The sequence below is a fragment of the Pneumocystis murina genome (assembly GCF_000349005.2).
Source record: "Pneumocystis murina B123 chromosome Unknown supercont1.16, whole genome shotgun sequence".
Lineage (NCBI taxonomy): Eukaryota > Fungi > Ascomycota > Pneumocystomycetes > Pneumocystales > Pneumocystaceae > Pneumocystis > Pneumocystis murina.
Genome location: NW_017802374.1, coordinates 46,318 through 62,475, shown reverse-complemented (window position 1 = coordinate 62,475; position 16,158 = coordinate 46,318). Strand labels below are relative to the sequence as shown.

Sequence of the window (16,158 nt, the reverse complement as noted above, 5' to 3'; positions counted from 1 at the left end):
TAAAATAACAATCTGAAATTCTGAAAAATGACATATAATCTAATAATATTTTCAAAAATATTTGTTTAAATATTAATAACATAATATTATATATTTTAAAATATTATTACAAAGAAAAACATTATATTTACTAACGGTTAATAATTACTTTAGCTATATTAATAATTGTTGAGTTAAATATTATGTATTTTTAAAAAGTATTAATGATACCAGAAACAAAGTACCAAACAATCTTTTTGAAGAATAAAATTGAAAAGGTTGTAAAATATTTATACCAGTAATTGTTTTTTAAAAAAGAATATATAAAACAAAATAATGGAAAATATAAAAATCATTTACATAAAATAAATATATATTCTACTTTTTTATTAAAGATTTTTTTAAAAATATACTTTAAATACATTTAACAATAATTTTCTATTCAATTTATTAATAAAAACCAAAAAATATATCGAATGATTCTCTTTCATATCTTTTTTATTTTTAATCATATCAAATTCTATAAAAATGATTAAATAACTATTCATACATATGTTTTGTTTTTTCCATTAACATTATCATGTTATATATATCCATTATATACTGTAATTTTTATACAATTTCTACAACTATTTTTTAAATATTAATATCTACTTTATAAAAGTGATAGATACTTTTTCAAAGTATTTTTCATGAGTATATTTAATAAAAACATCGTTTTAAAAGGGAAATATTTATTTATAAATCTTTTTCAATCCCCACTTATAACAAGAGATTCGATATTAATTAAATCATATCAATCATAAAAAAATGATCTTATAAAATAATTAAGAAAAAAACACTTAAATCTATATATCTACTTATCTACCTTAAACATATTTATATACAACCCTAATCTACTTTTCTCTTCTATACACTTCTTTCTCAAAAATTACAAACCAAATTTATACTTATATTTATGTAAACAACATACATTCTATATAAATACAAATATTATTTTATTATATGTACATTGGCTATTAATAAAATGATCTTTCTATGCAATCTCTTCCTTATTGAGTGACAATATCGTCGATTCGTCACGTAACGATTTCGTAAAAACAAAAGCGTATAATAAATTTGAGGCCTTAAAATACTTATTTATGCAGATTAAAGAATGATTTTAGAGGAATCTTCAATAAGGATATGATCTGGATGGAAAGACTTGAAAGAAATAGGCGCAATAGTGAAGCTTGGATGAGCGGTAGAGAAGGATTAACATGGTATGGAAGAGGTCGTCTAAGTTTAAGAGAACCAAGAGACGCGTTAAGAAGAGGATTAGAAGGAATTTCGGGTGGAATATGGCAAAAAGGGGTGGATTTGGATGGACCTCCATCACGTAAATCTTCGGTAACGTCAGATACATCACAATCAAGTGGACAGACAACAATATCAGGAGCTACTACTCCAGAAGATGGAGTAGAACAACGAATGGTTGATTGTGTCATACTTCATGGGGAAGTGATGTCTATTTCTACTCATGTAGGGCTTTTTCAAAATAAAAAACATGAATATTTAGTTCTTACAAATGATGAACTTTTCAAGTTTAAATCACGAATAAAGGCCGTAATGGCATTTCCTTCGTAAGTTATTTTATGGAGAAGGCATTTTTTTGATGGGAATAAAGGATTGCTCCAATAAATGAATGTAATGAGAAAATATCGAAAGTCCATACGATCCATGGGATATTCAGAAAGCAACATATGGAGATGGATCAACATTCATTATTACTGCGTCAGGTTTGTAGATGTTGAAATATAGCAAGAAAAGCTATAGTTTAATACATTTAAACATATATTTATTTATTTTAGATTATAGCTATTAGGGAAATTGGGCCTACAAGTTTTTCGATTTATTATGATGATCCTTTTTTATCGTCATCATTCTCTACGGTATCGATTATTACTTTACATTATAGATCGAGTGATATTATGCGATGTTGGATTATACATATTCGTGCAGCAGTGCAGTTACAATGTGTTTCTGGTGCATTTTTATCATCTAAGCAATTTGATTATGTTAAAAATTATATGAAATATTCATACGAAAATAATAAAGTCTCAGAGCAGAATTTTAAAGCATTTCGAGTGATCCAGAAACTATCTAAATCATCACGATCTGATTCAGGGCAAGATGATATGACAAAGCGTGTTTTTGTGCCTCGAATTCTTGTAATTGGAACATATAGTATTCATATTTTGCCTATCCCTTCTCTGGAATATCCTGCATTTTCTACAAATACATTTCGACCTTTTGATATTCCCACACATGGTTTATTATCTCTTTCTTCTATAATCGTCTCTCCAAATGATGATTATATGCGCTTATGGTTTCAAATCCCGTGTAATTCAACAAATTGTCTAGACTTTGCTTCTTGCAAATCAGACGAAATCATGGCTATTATAAAAAAGACTATTGATCATTTACGGCCACATTGGCCAAATACGCCCTTTTCTATAAATTTGCCTCAAGATTTTGAAGCATTATCTTTATCCAAAAAGTCTGAAAATATTAAAGCAAATATAGAAAGCTTTCAGAATACTTTAAGAGGCTATGCTATAAGCTATGGAGTTGACGCATCTAATATTTATTATCAAATTTATCAGAAAGATTCTAAATCAATTTTTCGCTTGCTACCACCTACACATTTTGTTTCGAAAAAGTATTCTAATAAAGATTATTCATTACTTGAGCTGCTTGCAGTATTTCGCTCTTTACGCTATCAGTCATTTAATGAAATTTCCTTTGCAGATATTAATCTTAGCTGTTTAAAAGCGAAAAAATATCGTCATGATGATGCTAATTTTCATGAAAGAGCTATACTTAATTTAAAAGCAGGACTAGAAAGGGGTTCTGTACTTCAAGAAGAATTACGTGATTTAGCTATTTTTAATAAGTCCCTTATTAAACTTAATTTATCTGGTACTATTCCAAAAGCTTGTATGTCTAACGATTCGGATGAAAAAGGTTCAGAAGTTGTTGCAGCCTTAATGCCACTTAATAGGCATGAGTTAATCACACAAGTTCGATGTTTTAATTTTTCTAAAATTGAGTTGGATTCTGTTGATGTTGATTGGCTTTGTATACTATCTATTCTTTTTTTCTTCAAAATATACTAATAACTTTTTAGTGGATGCAGTAACAAATAGGTTTAGTCGTTTAGAGGGTCTGGAACTTAGTAAATGCGGTTTATCCTGCAGAAGCTTATCTATTTTGCTTCAAGGTCTTGAAATTCAACACAATACTATGATGACTTTAGATCTTTCACATAATCCAGGAATGATTGAAATTAATGCTTTAAATGATACCCTTTCAAAACTTTCTTATTTAAAAATATTACGGCTAGGCTATTGTACATTTGATCTTCCTGAAACCTTTATTCAACCTCAATCGCTTTATTCTTTACGACTTCATGAGCTTTGCTTAGATGGCATCATTTTGTCAGAAACTATCATATTTTTGATATCTTTATATCTCTCCGATTATGCCTCTTTTTCTCTTAGAATTCTTTCATTAAAATCTTGTGGAATAACTGGAACTAATTTTGCAAAAATACTTAACGCTATTAATCTTGTGGATCAACCACGAGACGAAAGATTGCAAATACTTGCAGGAGATAATAGATTATTTGATGGTCATGATGAAATTGTTTCTTCTATTTTAATGGGACGTGGTCCTGCAAGAATCTCAATAGCTAGTCTTGATTATTCATCAGAAGAACAGTTTCAATATCTTTTGAAGGCTATTACTGTGTCTAAGCATATATCTCATTTAGATATATCTAGAATTGGGCTCCCGTATGAAGCTTCTAAAGAAACTTGCAAATATTTGGCAGAGCTTTTTGAGAAAAATACTTCCTTGAGAGAATTAGATTTGACAGGTGAAATAGGTTTACTTCAGACTACTGGTTTTGGTAGCGGGATTGCTCAATCATTAAAATCTTTGGAAAAAAATAAATCACTCGAAGTTTTAAAAATCGAAGGAAATTCAATAAAGGAAAAAGGAGCTGAAATAATAGCTGATGTACTTTTAGTAAATACAACGCTTCGTAGAATTGATCTTGATAAAAATATGGTAAGTTTGCATCAAATTATTTAAATTATTCTTAGAGGAAATATTAGATCGGTTTTAAAGGGTTTAGTGCTATTGTTTCAGCAATGGCAACAAATACAACCGTTATAAAATTATCACCATTCATACATGATTATGAACATCATTTATTACACATATCTATAGACTCTAACGCTGCCCTCACATCTAAAACTGCCTTTTCTTCAGTTAGAAAACGGCATTCTATCTGTTCTAAAGATTTAAATTTGATTAGAGAATCATTGAAAGGAACATCTAAGGTTTTGAAAGAACAATGGAATAGAGAAGCAATGAAATTGGAATCATATCTTACACGAAATCGATTAAAACTTGATACATAAGAAACACTAATGTTTATATTAATTAAGAATTGTCATTATTCATAATTATATGATTATTAGATCATATTTATTCTAGAGAATATTTCATTAGGGTTATATTTTCTTGGATTAAAACATTATTTACATACAAATCAATTAAAATTGTATATTCTTAAATAGATATAAAGAGGTATCAAATAAACATTCATATGTATATAATTTTGCATAAATAATTTATGAAAAAAAAACTGCCCTTGGATCTGTAGGTTTTCCTGTTTGAGGATCAATTGAATTGTATTTCATACGTTCTTTATTAGATATGACTCTAGCATCATCGAATCCACATTTATACTTATTCATAATATGATAAATTTCTTCTTTTCCCAAATTATCAAGACCTGCCCTACTATCTTCATTTTCAATATTCTGATAAAGATCAAACGTATTTGATGAAAATCCTTCCTCCAGGTCTGCTTGAAAAGAAGAATCTACTTGAAAATATGATTTTTTTTCCTTAAACAATTTGAAAGGCATATGTAACTTGCAAAAGCGCTTCATTATTAATAAACCTATAATCATTAATAAGCCTTATTTTATGATTTTTTTCTGAAAAAAAAACATGAAAAAAACACAAAAAACGTAAGAAATATCCATGCAATAAGAAGATGCATCTTTTTCTTGTTTTATATTTTTTTCTTAATTTTATTCTTCAACTGAGGTCTTTAACTGGGGACACTTACTCTATGTTATAACTTCGACAAAATATACTAAAAAAAGGATATAAAAAATGGGTAATTCAAGGGAAAAATTAACACTGAATAAGCCAAATTTTTATGAATCATTATCAGGAGATTTTGTTTGGGCTTGTTTGAAAAAAAACGCATCATTTTTAGTGAAACAGAGAGGTAAATTAGGTTAAGAAAAAAAATTAATTAATGATATTTTTAGTCGGAAAATCAGTAGTTTTTTCAAAAGAAAGGCTTAATCCTGCTAATAGACATACGTATTCTTATTGTGGTCTTTTAAATGATAAGGTTAGGGGTTTTTTAATAAAAATAATATATTTTTTATATGAACAAATATTATTAGGGATTAGGACTTGAATCAGGAAAAAACAATAAGGGATTAGTTGTGTTAATGAAGAATTGTCCTTTAGAGAGTAGAAATAAGCCCTCTTCTATGGTTCAAAAAGTATATTATGCACCAAAATCTTATTGTTATACGATTCAACGTATTGAACGCTTGATCACTAAAAAACAGTATCCTTTAAAACTTAAACGTGTAAGTAACAATGTTTCTTATTATTTTAAATATTTCTTAAATACATTTAAGGCCGCTATTTCTCGTGCACGTCTACTTTTATCTTCTCAAACACCTAAAAAACCTTTACCTGAAAGAAAATCTCGGAAAAAAGTTTAAAATTTAGAAAACATTTAAATATATAGAAGAATCTTCTGTTTTGTTTCATGTTTTTATATTAATTATTTTCTTATAATTTTAAATTAGATTTTTTATATTTAACTCCCTATTTTAATAGGTTATTTATTTTTCTGATAAAATAAGCAAGTTTCTTATTGATATTTTACAATTTCATGTATTTTTTTTAATTTCTTTAAATTTTCTTTAATTTTTCTTTACATGCAAGATATAATTAAACGACACATCTTAAAAGGCTTAATAAAAATATATTTCTACAAGGAAGAAATTGTAAATTATCTCATAAATGACCCTTAAATGTGCTATTCTTGGAGCGTAAGTGATTTATATGTTTTTTCCAGGTTTAAACGGTTTATTAATGTTTATTTTAGTGCCGGTATGATTTACTTTTTGTTTTTATTAGACAAGACTTTGTTTTTTTGCTAAAATTTTTGAAATATATAGGAGGAATTGGTCAACCTTTAAGTCTTCTATGCAAGTATGTAATATTTTTAGTTTTTTTTCTTAAACATATTTTAATAAGTAAATAGAAATTGGTATGTTTTTTGCTATAATTTGATTTTTTAATGAGGATTATTTATTTTTACATGCCATTAGTCCTTTAATTACTGATCTTTCGCTTTATGATGTTGTAAATACACCGGGGGTTGCAGCAGATTTAAGTCATATCTGTACTTTATCTCAAGTAAAAGGATACCTTCCTGAAGACGATGGTATTAAGAAGGCATTGGATGGCTCGGATTTTGTTGTAATTTCAGCGGGTTTTCCTAGGAAGGTTTGTATTTTTTTTTTCTAAAAAAAATCTTAATATATAAAGTTAGGAATGACACGTGATGGCAAGTATTATGGATATCTATTGAATATGAATATTTACATAATAAGATTTATTTTCTATAAATTCCAAAATAATAATTGAACTTGGAGAATCTATTGCTAAATTTTCACCAAATGCATTTATTCTTGTTATTACTAATCCTATTAATTCTACGGTTCCTATTATTGCGGAAGTATTTATTGTGATTTTTTTGATTCTAATTTTGTAATATTTTTTTATAGGTTCTTAAAGAATACAATGTGTTTAATCCAAAAAAATTGTTTGGAATAACTACATTAGATAGTGTTCGCTTAGCTACATTTGTTGCTGAACACTTTAAAACAGTTGCAGAGCCTAATTGTTATGAAATCCCTGTTATTGGTGGGCATAGCGGCACAACTATTATTCCACTTATAAGTCAATCAAAGCCTAAAGTTGAATTAAATCAAGATGAATTAAAATCATTGGTTTATAGAGTTCAATATGCAGGAGATGAAGTAATTGAGGCAAAAAATGGCAATGGTTCTGCAACTCTTAGTATGGCGTAAGTTTTCTTGTTTAATTTCATTGTATTTGTATTTATAATAGATATTCTGCGTTTATGTAAATATTATTCTTTTTTTTATTAATTACTAATATTTGCTTAGTTTTATTGAAGCATTGATAAAGATATGTTATTTAATTTTATATAAGCGTTAACTTATATCAGTTTAGGCAAGTATTGGACATTCTGGAATTATTCAATCATCTTTTATATATCTTCCGGGAATTCCTGGCGGTGACGAAATTATCAAAAGAGTTAATCTTCAATTTTTTGCAGTTCAAGTAGAATTAGGAGTTTGTTATACTTTTTATAAAAAAGAAATATTTTAATTGTTTTTTATAGGTAGATGGAGCTCAAAGAGTTAAACATTTTGGTGCTATTTCTCAGTATGAAGAGCAGATTCTTGATGATGCCATTATAGAGCTCGAGGAAACTATATATTATTTTAATATCTGAATTCTAATGTTTATAGAAAAATATAAATAAAGGAATTTCTTTTTATATAGAATATGCCAAAACTAAGACGAAGTCATAATCGTCTATATTTCAACATTAGTTTGGAGCTATATGAATATTTTCGGGAATTAGCTTATAAAGGTTTATTTTTTTCCAAGTATTTTAGATCTTTATTATTGAAATATTTATATATTTCGAAATTTTATAGTTTTTATGATTTAGTTTTTTTTTTAGAAAGATTTTGAGCTTTATTTTACTTTTTAAATTATTTATTTAATTTTATATTACTTTAAAATAAATATATTTCTATTTATATTTAAGATTGAATGACATTTTTATGCAAATTTGGAATGAATATATAGAAAAATATTAAAAACTTGAATTTATAATAATAACTATAGAAAAATGATTACTATTATATATAATTCTTGTGTTTAAAAAGTTTGATTTGTATATGATTCATATAAAAAAACATAGAATGCTTTAAATAAATATTTTAATTTGATAAAATAAAAATGAATTTTTAAAAAAGAAATGACAATTATTTTTAAATAATAATGTTTTATAAAAAATATTTAGCCGAATATATATATATTACATTATAAAATTATATTTTAACTATAATTTTAAAAGTTCTTAATATTTTTATAATCTTTATAATATATTTTTACAAACAAATGAAAATACAAAATTCATCATTTTTTCTTGTAAAATAAAAATTTGATAAAAGAAATTAAATATTGTATTTTAAATATATTTTATAATTTTTTTTGTTATATTCATTTTTAAAATCTTTATAAAAAACATAATCAAGATTTATTAAATTCAATTTTAAAACATACAAGATTTCCTTATATTTTCCCTTTAAATTTTATCTTTTTTTTTTTTCAAAACTCATTTATATTTCTTTGAAACGCCTTTTTTAAAAACCTTTTTAAAAAAAATGACTGATACTTTAAAACTTTTAGAAAGTCTTGACAATAAAAGTCGTGATGAACTTTCTCAATTTATTGAACAAGAAAATGGAAAAGCAAAAATACAACAAGGTTTTTTTCACATTTTTTTAAATAAAATTAAAAAATTATATAAAGGTATTCTAGAATTTACAGACCGTTGTTTTAAACGCTGTATTACAAATAAACTTGGAAATAATTTAGATCGTACTGAAGAAACCTGTCTTCAAAACTGTGTTGATAGATGGCTTGATGTAAATATTCATCTTATTAAATAGTAGGTTAATATTAAAAAATATATCAACTAAAAAACTAGTCTAGAAAACTTCAAAAAAAGGAACATAAAAATAAATTTTGTAAATATATATAGAATTTTTATTTATTAAAAAAAATCCTCTTATTTTTAAAAAAAATCAATACTAAAATTTAATGAACCTTATATATAAGATATACTTCTAATATTTAAAAAAATATCTTAGAGATATAAATAATTAAGAAAAAGATTAAATATAAATTTAAAAAATAATAATAAAAAAGTGATTATATTAAAGTAAATCATCTTTTAAATTAAAGTTTTTATACTTTTTTTTTTATTTTTTAATTAACTTTTTAAAATTAAAAAGATATAGATAAAAAATAATGAACAAGATAAAGGAATTTTAGATCTTTTATGATGCTTTGTTTTTATTTAAATTTCTTATACTTTAATATTTTTATATGTAACTCTTATCGTAGTGAAACAGCAGCCGATTAAGAACCTTATCAATTGGAGAAGAAAAATCTTCTATTTATTTATAAAAAGGAAAGAAACTATAAATATTTTATTAAAAAAAAAAAGAAAAAAATCTGAAATAATTATCTTATTATCTTTTAATTGAAAAAAAAACATGCAAAAAGGACGACGTGGAGTTGGTTTAGGTGCTTTTGAAAATCAAGAAAAATCAGCAGAAAAATATAAAGAACTTAGTAGTAGCTTGATTAAAGCGCGTGCAGATGATCTTTTTATGCAATTGTCAGCATTTAAAGCAGTTTTGGCGGAATTCGCACGGAATCATGGATCTGACATCTATGCAGATTCATCCCTTAGAAGTGCATTTTCTCAAATGTGCAAAGCAATTGGAATTGATCCTTTAGCATCTACTGGATCGAAAAAACGTAATTTTTGGTCTGATATGTTAAATATTCATGATTTTTATTTTGGTTTGGCGGTACAAGTTGTGGAACTTTGTCGAAATACACGGAGAGAAAATGGAGGACTAATAGAACTTAAACAAGTTTTACAACGTATTAATGAAATACGTCAAAATTCAGGGGGGATACTTGTATCTGAGTAATACTATGTTATGTTTTATTTAATATTTCTGATTAGTACAAGAGAAGATATTTTACGTTCCGTTAAAACATTAGATATTCTTTCATCAGGGCTTAAAGTTATCCGAATAGGTGAACAAGATACTATATGTTCACTTCCAAATGAGCTTAATAGAGATCAATTTACTATTTTAGAAGCAGCACAAGTAAAATTCTTTTTTTTCAATTATTTAAAAAGTAATATTTAACAGGTTATGGGATACGTTTCTTTTACAATGATTAAAGATAATCTACATTGGGATGCTTATCGTATACTTGCAATTATCGTACATGCCTTTTTTATATATATTTTTACTAATTTATTTCTATATAGGAAGATTTATTATCACAGTCACTTCTTTGGGTAGATGAACAAGCAGAAGAGTCTAAATTTTGGCTTCCTCCTACTAATCAGATATTTTAAGCATGTTAGTTCTTTTTTAACCATTATTATTGTATTTTTTTGCCGACTCTTGTACTTTCGACGACATTTAAATCATATTTCAATAACTGTTATTTATAAATGGTTGTACTAATTTTAATACAGCTACTTAAATTCATCACTTCTGCTAGTTATGCTGTTCTTTACGTCTTGATCCTTTATATTCCTTCAACCAATGTTAATTTAGCACTTAGAGACACTCCAGCCACAATTCGTTATCGAACAAAAGCAGTTTTATATCTTTGTGTTTTCTGTGGATTTTTAACATCCTGGATAACGCAACCGTCTCATAAAAAATATTTTCCACATGCTTTTTTTATCTTAGGAATTTGGCCATGTAATATATGGGATGTTGTACGACCAATCATTTTAGTTTTTAGTTTATTTTTAGGGCCCTTTATAAAAAAGACTATACTTTTAAGTCATCCAACTACAATGCATCGTACTGTTACATCATCTTCAATTGACCGTAGCGTTAAATATTGGATGAGTTGGAGAAATTATGTAGTTGTATGTTTTTGCTAATGCGTAATACATAATTGATTCATGTAGGGACCATTTAGTGAAGAATTTATATTCAGATCGTGCATGATTTCTTTGTTGCATCAAAAGTCAGTGTTAAAAACAATTTCAATAACATCCATTTTATTTGGTTTGGGTATAAACCATATATATTATATCACTGTAATTAATCTAAACAGCACACATGCATCATATCTATGAATATTACCAGTCATTCCCCAACAATATAAAAGTTGGTATTTTTGCATATCTTTTCCAATTTTTTTATACAACAGTATTTGGAGTATTCGTATCATATTTATATATTTGCACTCAAAATCTATGGTCAATAGTATTAGTACATTCCTTTTGTAATTGGATGGGATTTCCACAATTATATGGCTCAGTAGGCTCTTCAAAGTTAAGAACCTTGATTTATTATACGACATTATGTCTTGGTATCGTTGGATTTATTGTCTTTTTCAAGCAACTTACACGGCCATCTTCGTCTAATAATCTATTTTACAGCTAATATTTTTGAGAAAAAATGAGTAATTAAACGATTATTTCATTTTGATTCATCGAATATGTTTTTTGAATTTTTTAATTTTTTTTTGTAGAATATAATTAACATAAACATCATATATATTAATGAATCCTCAATCAACTATAAAATATTTGGGATCCATGTTTTTTTTTGTTAAACGTGCAACTAAACCATATAATTGTAACGGTGTTTGTACTCCCTCAAGAATAATCATGTGTGTTGTCCCAATTTCCTACATACACATATAATATGCCTTATTTATGTATAGAAGTTACCTTAATATATTCCAATCTTGTATATTCGGGTAGTTCATCCATCATTTTCACAACTTTAAAAAAAGTTGTGATAATATCTAAAGCACTATATCCCATATTCCAAAGATCCTTAAGTGTTTCAAGAGCAACATTAATGTCACCTTTTTTGCAATTATTAATGATGCTTTTAATTGCTCCTGGAGATGGTAGGTCTACTACTTTAAACACATTTTCACCTTTAACGAATCCAAAGCCCGTAACTGTACTTTGAAGATTATTAATTGCTTGCCGCATATCACCTTCTGCAGAAAATATAAGAGCAGAAAGACCGTCATCACTATATTTAACATTCTCACTTTTACATATTTCAAGTAATCTTTTGAGAATCTGTTGATCACTTAACTTCGAATACCTAAGAATTGCACATCTTGATTGTATTGGTTCAATAATCTTATTAGACTGATTACATATAAAAGCAAACCGAGTAGTATTAGAATAAATTTCCATAATTCTCCGAAGAGCTTGTTGAGCTCCTGGTGTCATACTTTCTAAAATTTAATAAAAATAACATATATTTCAATAACCTTACCTATCCGCTTCATCTAAAATGATAATTTTATGTTTTCCAAGAGGAAGATTCACTTTTTTTTGTGCAAATCCTTTGATACGATTACGTACTACATCAATGCCTCTATTTTATAGATAAAATAATATTAAAATAAAAAAACTATATACCGCTCATCTGATGCATTTAATTCAAGTACCGCTTCATTAAAAGAATCTCCAAGCATTTTTTGAGCAAGGCAAATTACTGATGTTGTTTTTCCAATTCCTGGCATTCCCTATAACACATTCAATATTCTTCATAATATATAAAAAAGAATAAACTGAAATCATTATATGTGGCTGCAACAATAAACAAAAAGTAAAGATTAATAAGAATATACCATGTTTCCATTGACTGAAATAACCTTTAGTCGCTCAATTGTCTCCTCATTTCCCACAATATCTTCAAGAGAAATCGGGCGATACTTTTCTACCCTATTAAAACGTTAATTTCACCTAAAATTACCCAGAAAAAAAGGTACCATGGTAATTCCTCGTCATTATTACTGTTATTATCTGTATTTTTCTCTTTAACTGGTTTATTTACCGTCTTATCATGAATTGAATCTAACATTATTTCTTGGTAAGTTAAGACTTAGAACGATAGCAACGAGGGGTTGTCAGATCAACCGTTTAACGACCACTGTTTTCTTAATAAATATACATAATAAAGTTGTAATTATAGAGGTTTTATTATAGAAGTTTTTGGAGTTTAATTAATATATGGTTCGGTCTGTTGTTGATTCTTGGTTAAATAATCCTATAAATGAAATTTGTAGTATTTTTGGTTGGTTTAAGGATATTTTTTAATATTTATTTTGACAAAAAAAAGAGGAAAATTATTCAAAAAAACAAACATTAAACATATTTTCTGATTTTGGTGTACAAGAATGTTTTTTAAATGTATTTTATTCGAATTCTCAGCGCGAAAAAGTGAGTTTTGAAGCTAAAAAGACGTTTTTTTTAATTTTAAACATAATAGATTCCTTCTTTAGAATCAACGCCAAGGGAGAGTCTCCATACAGGGAGACTTGTTCGAATGACGTGTAGGAAAATTTAAATATTTTTTTTTGGAATAAATACTAATTTTTTTTAGGTATGATTCAAGATACAAGTTTTGGTCAAGAAATATGTATGGGTGCATATAAAATAGAAGGAGAGGTAAGTAGATTTTAGACATATGGGATAATTGTGATATAATGTATATTTTTAAAGGGATGGAAACTTTCTCGATATGATTTATTGACTCCTGAAAGAAGTACATTAGATCCTTCTGATCCAACCATTTTACTTGATGAAAGACAATGTTTATATGCTACATCGATTCCTGGAGAATCAGAGTGGTTACAGGAGGATTTAGCTAATATGCTAAATTCTCTTTCTCTTGATACATCTTCAGGGACATGTATCTCCGAAAGATTTGCATTAAAAGATCAAAAACATTTAGCGGTTATTTTGAAGACATATGCTGGTATGGAAGCATCCTTTCGTGTCTGTAATCTTGTAGAAGTTATTGGTATACTTGAAAAAGACACAGAAACAGTTCAAGAATTTATGACTAACGAACAATATACTGTTAAGCTACATCTTCCTATTATACATGTTATACACATGAATATGATTGATCTCAATGAACTGGTTACTCGAGATCTTGGGACGATGAAACAAGGCAAAAAAAATATTTAATAATTATTATTTCTAAAAATTATAGATGATATATTAAAGACAAGAAAGGATATCATTAATCATTTAGCAACCATATTTTGTAATGATGTTTTGGTTGCAGAATTTCTTCTTTTAAATTTGGTATCGAGTGTGTAAGTACATATCTTTTTATCTTTTTTTCTCAAATAAAATTAGATCATCAAGATTGCCAGCTATAATTTTGGGGTCTTTCCCAATCAATATTCGAAACTGTACTCCTACTATATCTTTAAAATTTAAGGAATTTTTAAAAAATGTTATTCCCGCATTTGTATATGAAAAAATTGACATCTACAATCTTAATAATAATAAATTTTATCCTTCAAGTGATGGAGAAAAATTGCAGGCAGGTATTATGCAACTAGCTAAGGGAACTATTGTATGTTTTGATGAAACGAGTATGGATGAAGGGACATTAAATGATACAGGTACTATTTATCCATTATATTTATTATAATTTATCATTTAAATAAATAGGCATAAAAAATATACGTTCTCTTAGTCAAGTTGTTATGTCTCAGGTTCTTCCGTTTCATTTTTCATTTAGCGAGTTTGAAATAGAAACAGATCTTACAGTAATATAAAATTCATATATGAAAAAATATCTAATATTATATAGATAATTGTTTTAAGTAAGAATGAAAAGACATTATTGCCTGTATGCGTTTTATCTAAAATGTTCTAAATACTGAAATAATATTTTAGGTTGATACATCAATTTCTATAAGACCTCAGCCACTATCTGATTCAACATTACTTTTATCTCTTACTTCAGATAAATTATTACAATTCAGAAAATATTTTGCTTATACTAGACAAATATCGGTTGGGATATCAAATGACATTTCTGAAAAGATTCAGTTAGATTTTGTTCAACAACGTCAATTTGGAAATAAAATTGGAGAAAAAGAACTTGGGTTTCGTATTAGTGTCGCTAAATTAATTTCTAAAACATGTGGATCTAAATCAGTTTCATGGGATCATTGGATAAATGCTGTTCGTTTAACTTCAAGTATTGAAGCATTAAAATAGTGTTTTTAGATGGATATATGCTTTTTTCATTGGCTTTTCTTAAAATACTCAGAATTGTATGATTATTGCATTATACAGCCTTTTTTTTATAAATTTTAAGATTATGTAATCATTGCTTTTTATTTGTTATAGGAACGAAACAATTTAAGCTTGTATGAATATAAAGTTTAAAATAAACGTTTAAATTTTAATAAATATTTAAAAGTATGTTTCAAAGTTCTCCTCTAATTAGCTATGAAATAATGCGTTATATATAGATCTATTCTTTTTTAAGAATATTATTGATAATGTGATTTAGAAATAAATAAATTCTTATAAAAAAACTTAAAAATCATTTAATTTCTAAAGCCAATAATAAAAGTATAAAAATATAAACAATATATGGTACATTTTATTACAATTTAACATAATTTAACGCTTTTTTTTTTCGTAAATTAGAGAAACATGTGCCAAAAAACCGTTTTTTTTTTATGAATTTTGATTTTCCGAAATTTCTTTTTTTTTAAACCAACTACTGCATGTTTTACTTGTGACTGATCTTCATTTTGGAGCTTTGTAGATGATATTTGTGTTTCATCTATATTCATATTTATAATATCTTATAAAAATATTAAATATTATTTTAAACAAAAAAACATAAAAAATATAGATACCTTTAGAATTCCTATTCATATTGTTGTTTTGATCCTGGTCAATAATCATTTTATCTAAATCATCTACATTTTCACTAAAAAGTTTTTTTAAACGAGAAGAAAGCCTCTTGACACGAGCTGCATAGATAGGTTCAAAGATACTCCTACGTTTTTCTGCTCTATATAGTCTTTTCTTATTAGATCTAATAGATTTTGCCATTTTTACACTATCACTAAAAGGATATCCAAAAATATCCGTTTTAGCTCATAAATATGTCGTTTTTTTTCAAAAAAAAACAATATTATAACAAATATACATCTATACCAAATCTCTCTTGTTACTATTTATATATTTATATATTTATATATAAATATAAATAAAAATAATATTTTTTATGAAGTTTAAATTAGGTAGATTTTTAACGAAGACGTCTATATTTAAGATGTATTAAAAATTCG

At 26.4% G+C, this 16,158-nt stretch overlaps 10 protein-coding genes across 10 annotated transcripts; 7 read left to right on the top strand and 3 right to left on the bottom strand.

The window, feature by feature from the left end:
- Positions 1–1,140: 1,140 nt before the first annotated feature.
- On the top strand, positions 1,141–4,449 carry PNEG_03482 (hypothetical protein). Its single transcript, XM_007877381.1, has 5 exons — positions 1,141–1,601; positions 1,646–1,757; positions 1,830–3,099; positions 3,149–4,092; positions 4,140–4,449. The coding sequence occupies exons 1-5, from the start codon at positions 1,165–1,167 to the stop codon at positions 4,446–4,448; spliced, it is 3,072 nt and encodes a 1,023-aa protein (XP_007875572.1). The 5' UTR covers positions 1,141–1,164; the 3' UTR covers position 4,449.
- Positions 4,450–4,661: 212 nt separating this feature from the next.
- PNEG_03481 (hypothetical protein) lies at positions 4,662–5,144 on the bottom strand (the record flags this gene model as incomplete). Its single annotated transcript, XM_007877380.1, has 2 exons — positions 5,047–5,144; positions 4,662–4,996 (listed from the first exon to the last, which is right to left on the bottom strand). The coding sequence occupies exons 1-2, from the start codon at positions 5,096–5,098 to the stop codon at positions 4,662–4,664; spliced, it is 387 nt and encodes a 128-aa protein (XP_007875571.1). The 5' UTR covers positions 5,099–5,144.
- Positions 5,145–5,214: 70 nt separating this feature from the next.
- On the top strand, positions 5,215–5,950 carry PNEG_03480 (hypothetical protein; the record flags this gene model as incomplete). The annotated part of the gene is made up of 4 exons (XM_007877379.1): positions 5,215–5,332; positions 5,376–5,461; positions 5,517–5,708; positions 5,760–5,950. 4 exons carry the CDS (start codon positions 5,215–5,217, stop codon positions 5,844–5,846), a joined length of 483 nt encoding a protein of 160 aa, XP_007875570.1. The 3' UTR covers positions 5,847–5,950.
- A 386-nt stretch (positions 5,951–6,336) lies between these two features.
- PNEG_03479 (malate dehydrogenase, NAD-dependent) lies at positions 6,337–7,678 on the top strand (the record flags this gene model as incomplete). Its single annotated transcript, XM_007877378.1, has 7 exons — positions 6,337–6,342; positions 6,395–6,400; positions 6,436–6,643; positions 6,747–6,871; positions 6,921–7,222; positions 7,398–7,515; positions 7,565–7,678. 7 exons carry the CDS (start codon positions 6,337–6,339, stop codon positions 7,676–7,678), a joined length of 879 nt encoding a protein of 292 aa, XP_007875569.1.
- A 943-nt stretch (positions 7,679–8,621) lies between these two features.
- Positions 8,622–9,017, top strand: PNEG_03478 (hypothetical protein; the record flags this gene model as incomplete). Its single annotated transcript, XM_007877376.1, has 2 exons — positions 8,622–8,908; positions 8,948–9,017. 2 exons carry the CDS (start codon positions 8,622–8,624, stop codon positions 9,015–9,017), a joined length of 357 nt encoding a protein of 118 aa, XP_007875567.1.
- Positions 9,018–9,518: 501 nt separating this feature from the next.
- PNEG_03477 (hypothetical protein) lies at positions 9,519–10,405 on the top strand (the record flags this gene model as incomplete). The annotated part of the gene is made up of 4 exons (XM_007877375.1): positions 9,519–9,961; positions 10,007–10,148; positions 10,194–10,268; positions 10,316–10,405. The coding sequence occupies 4 exons, from the start codon at positions 9,519–9,521 to the stop codon at positions 10,403–10,405; spliced, it is 750 nt and encodes a 249-aa protein (XP_007875566.1).
- A 99-nt stretch (positions 10,406–10,504) lies between these two features.
- Positions 10,505–11,456, top strand: PNEG_03476 (hypothetical protein; the record flags this gene model as incomplete). Its single annotated transcript, XM_007877374.1, has 3 exons — positions 10,505–10,933; positions 10,976–11,081; positions 11,125–11,456. 3 exons carry the CDS (start codon positions 10,505–10,507, stop codon positions 11,454–11,456), a joined length of 867 nt encoding a protein of 288 aa, XP_007875565.1.
- PNEG_03475 (replication factor C subunit 4) lies at positions 10,542–12,906 on the bottom strand. Its single transcript, XM_007877373.1, has 6 exons — positions 12,814–12,906; positions 12,673–12,766; positions 12,461–12,631; positions 12,315–12,416; positions 11,747–12,269; positions 10,542–11,703 (listed from the first exon to the last, which is right to left on the bottom strand). Exons 3-6 carry the CDS (start codon positions 12,562–12,564, stop codon positions 11,584–11,586), a joined length of 849 nt encoding a protein of 282 aa, XP_007875564.1. The 5' UTR covers positions 12,565–12,631; positions 12,673–12,766; positions 12,814–12,906; the 3' UTR covers positions 10,542–11,583.
- A 148-nt stretch (positions 12,907–13,054) lies between these two features.
- On the top strand, positions 13,055–15,198 carry PNEG_03474 (hypothetical protein; the record flags this gene model as incomplete). The annotated part of the gene is made up of 10 exons (XM_007877372.1): positions 13,055–13,118; positions 13,164–13,264; positions 13,314–13,377; positions 13,428–13,492; positions 13,547–14,000; positions 14,043–14,148; positions 14,192–14,463; positions 14,513–14,610; positions 14,655–14,693; positions 14,741–15,198. The coding sequence occupies 10 exons, from the start codon at positions 13,055–13,057 to the stop codon at positions 15,065–15,067; spliced, it is 1,590 nt and encodes a 529-aa protein (XP_007875563.1). The 3' UTR covers positions 15,068–15,198.
- Positions 15,199–15,276: 78 nt separating this feature from the next.
- Positions 15,277–15,962, bottom strand: PNEG_03473 (hypothetical protein). Its single transcript, XM_007877371.1, has 2 exons — positions 15,721–15,962; positions 15,277–15,665 (listed from the first exon to the last, which is right to left on the bottom strand). The coding sequence occupies exons 1-2, from the start codon at positions 15,917–15,919 to the stop codon at positions 15,502–15,504; spliced, it is 363 nt and encodes a 120-aa protein (XP_007875562.1). The 5' UTR covers positions 15,920–15,962; the 3' UTR covers positions 15,277–15,501.
- Positions 15,963–16,158: the final 196 nt, after the last annotated feature.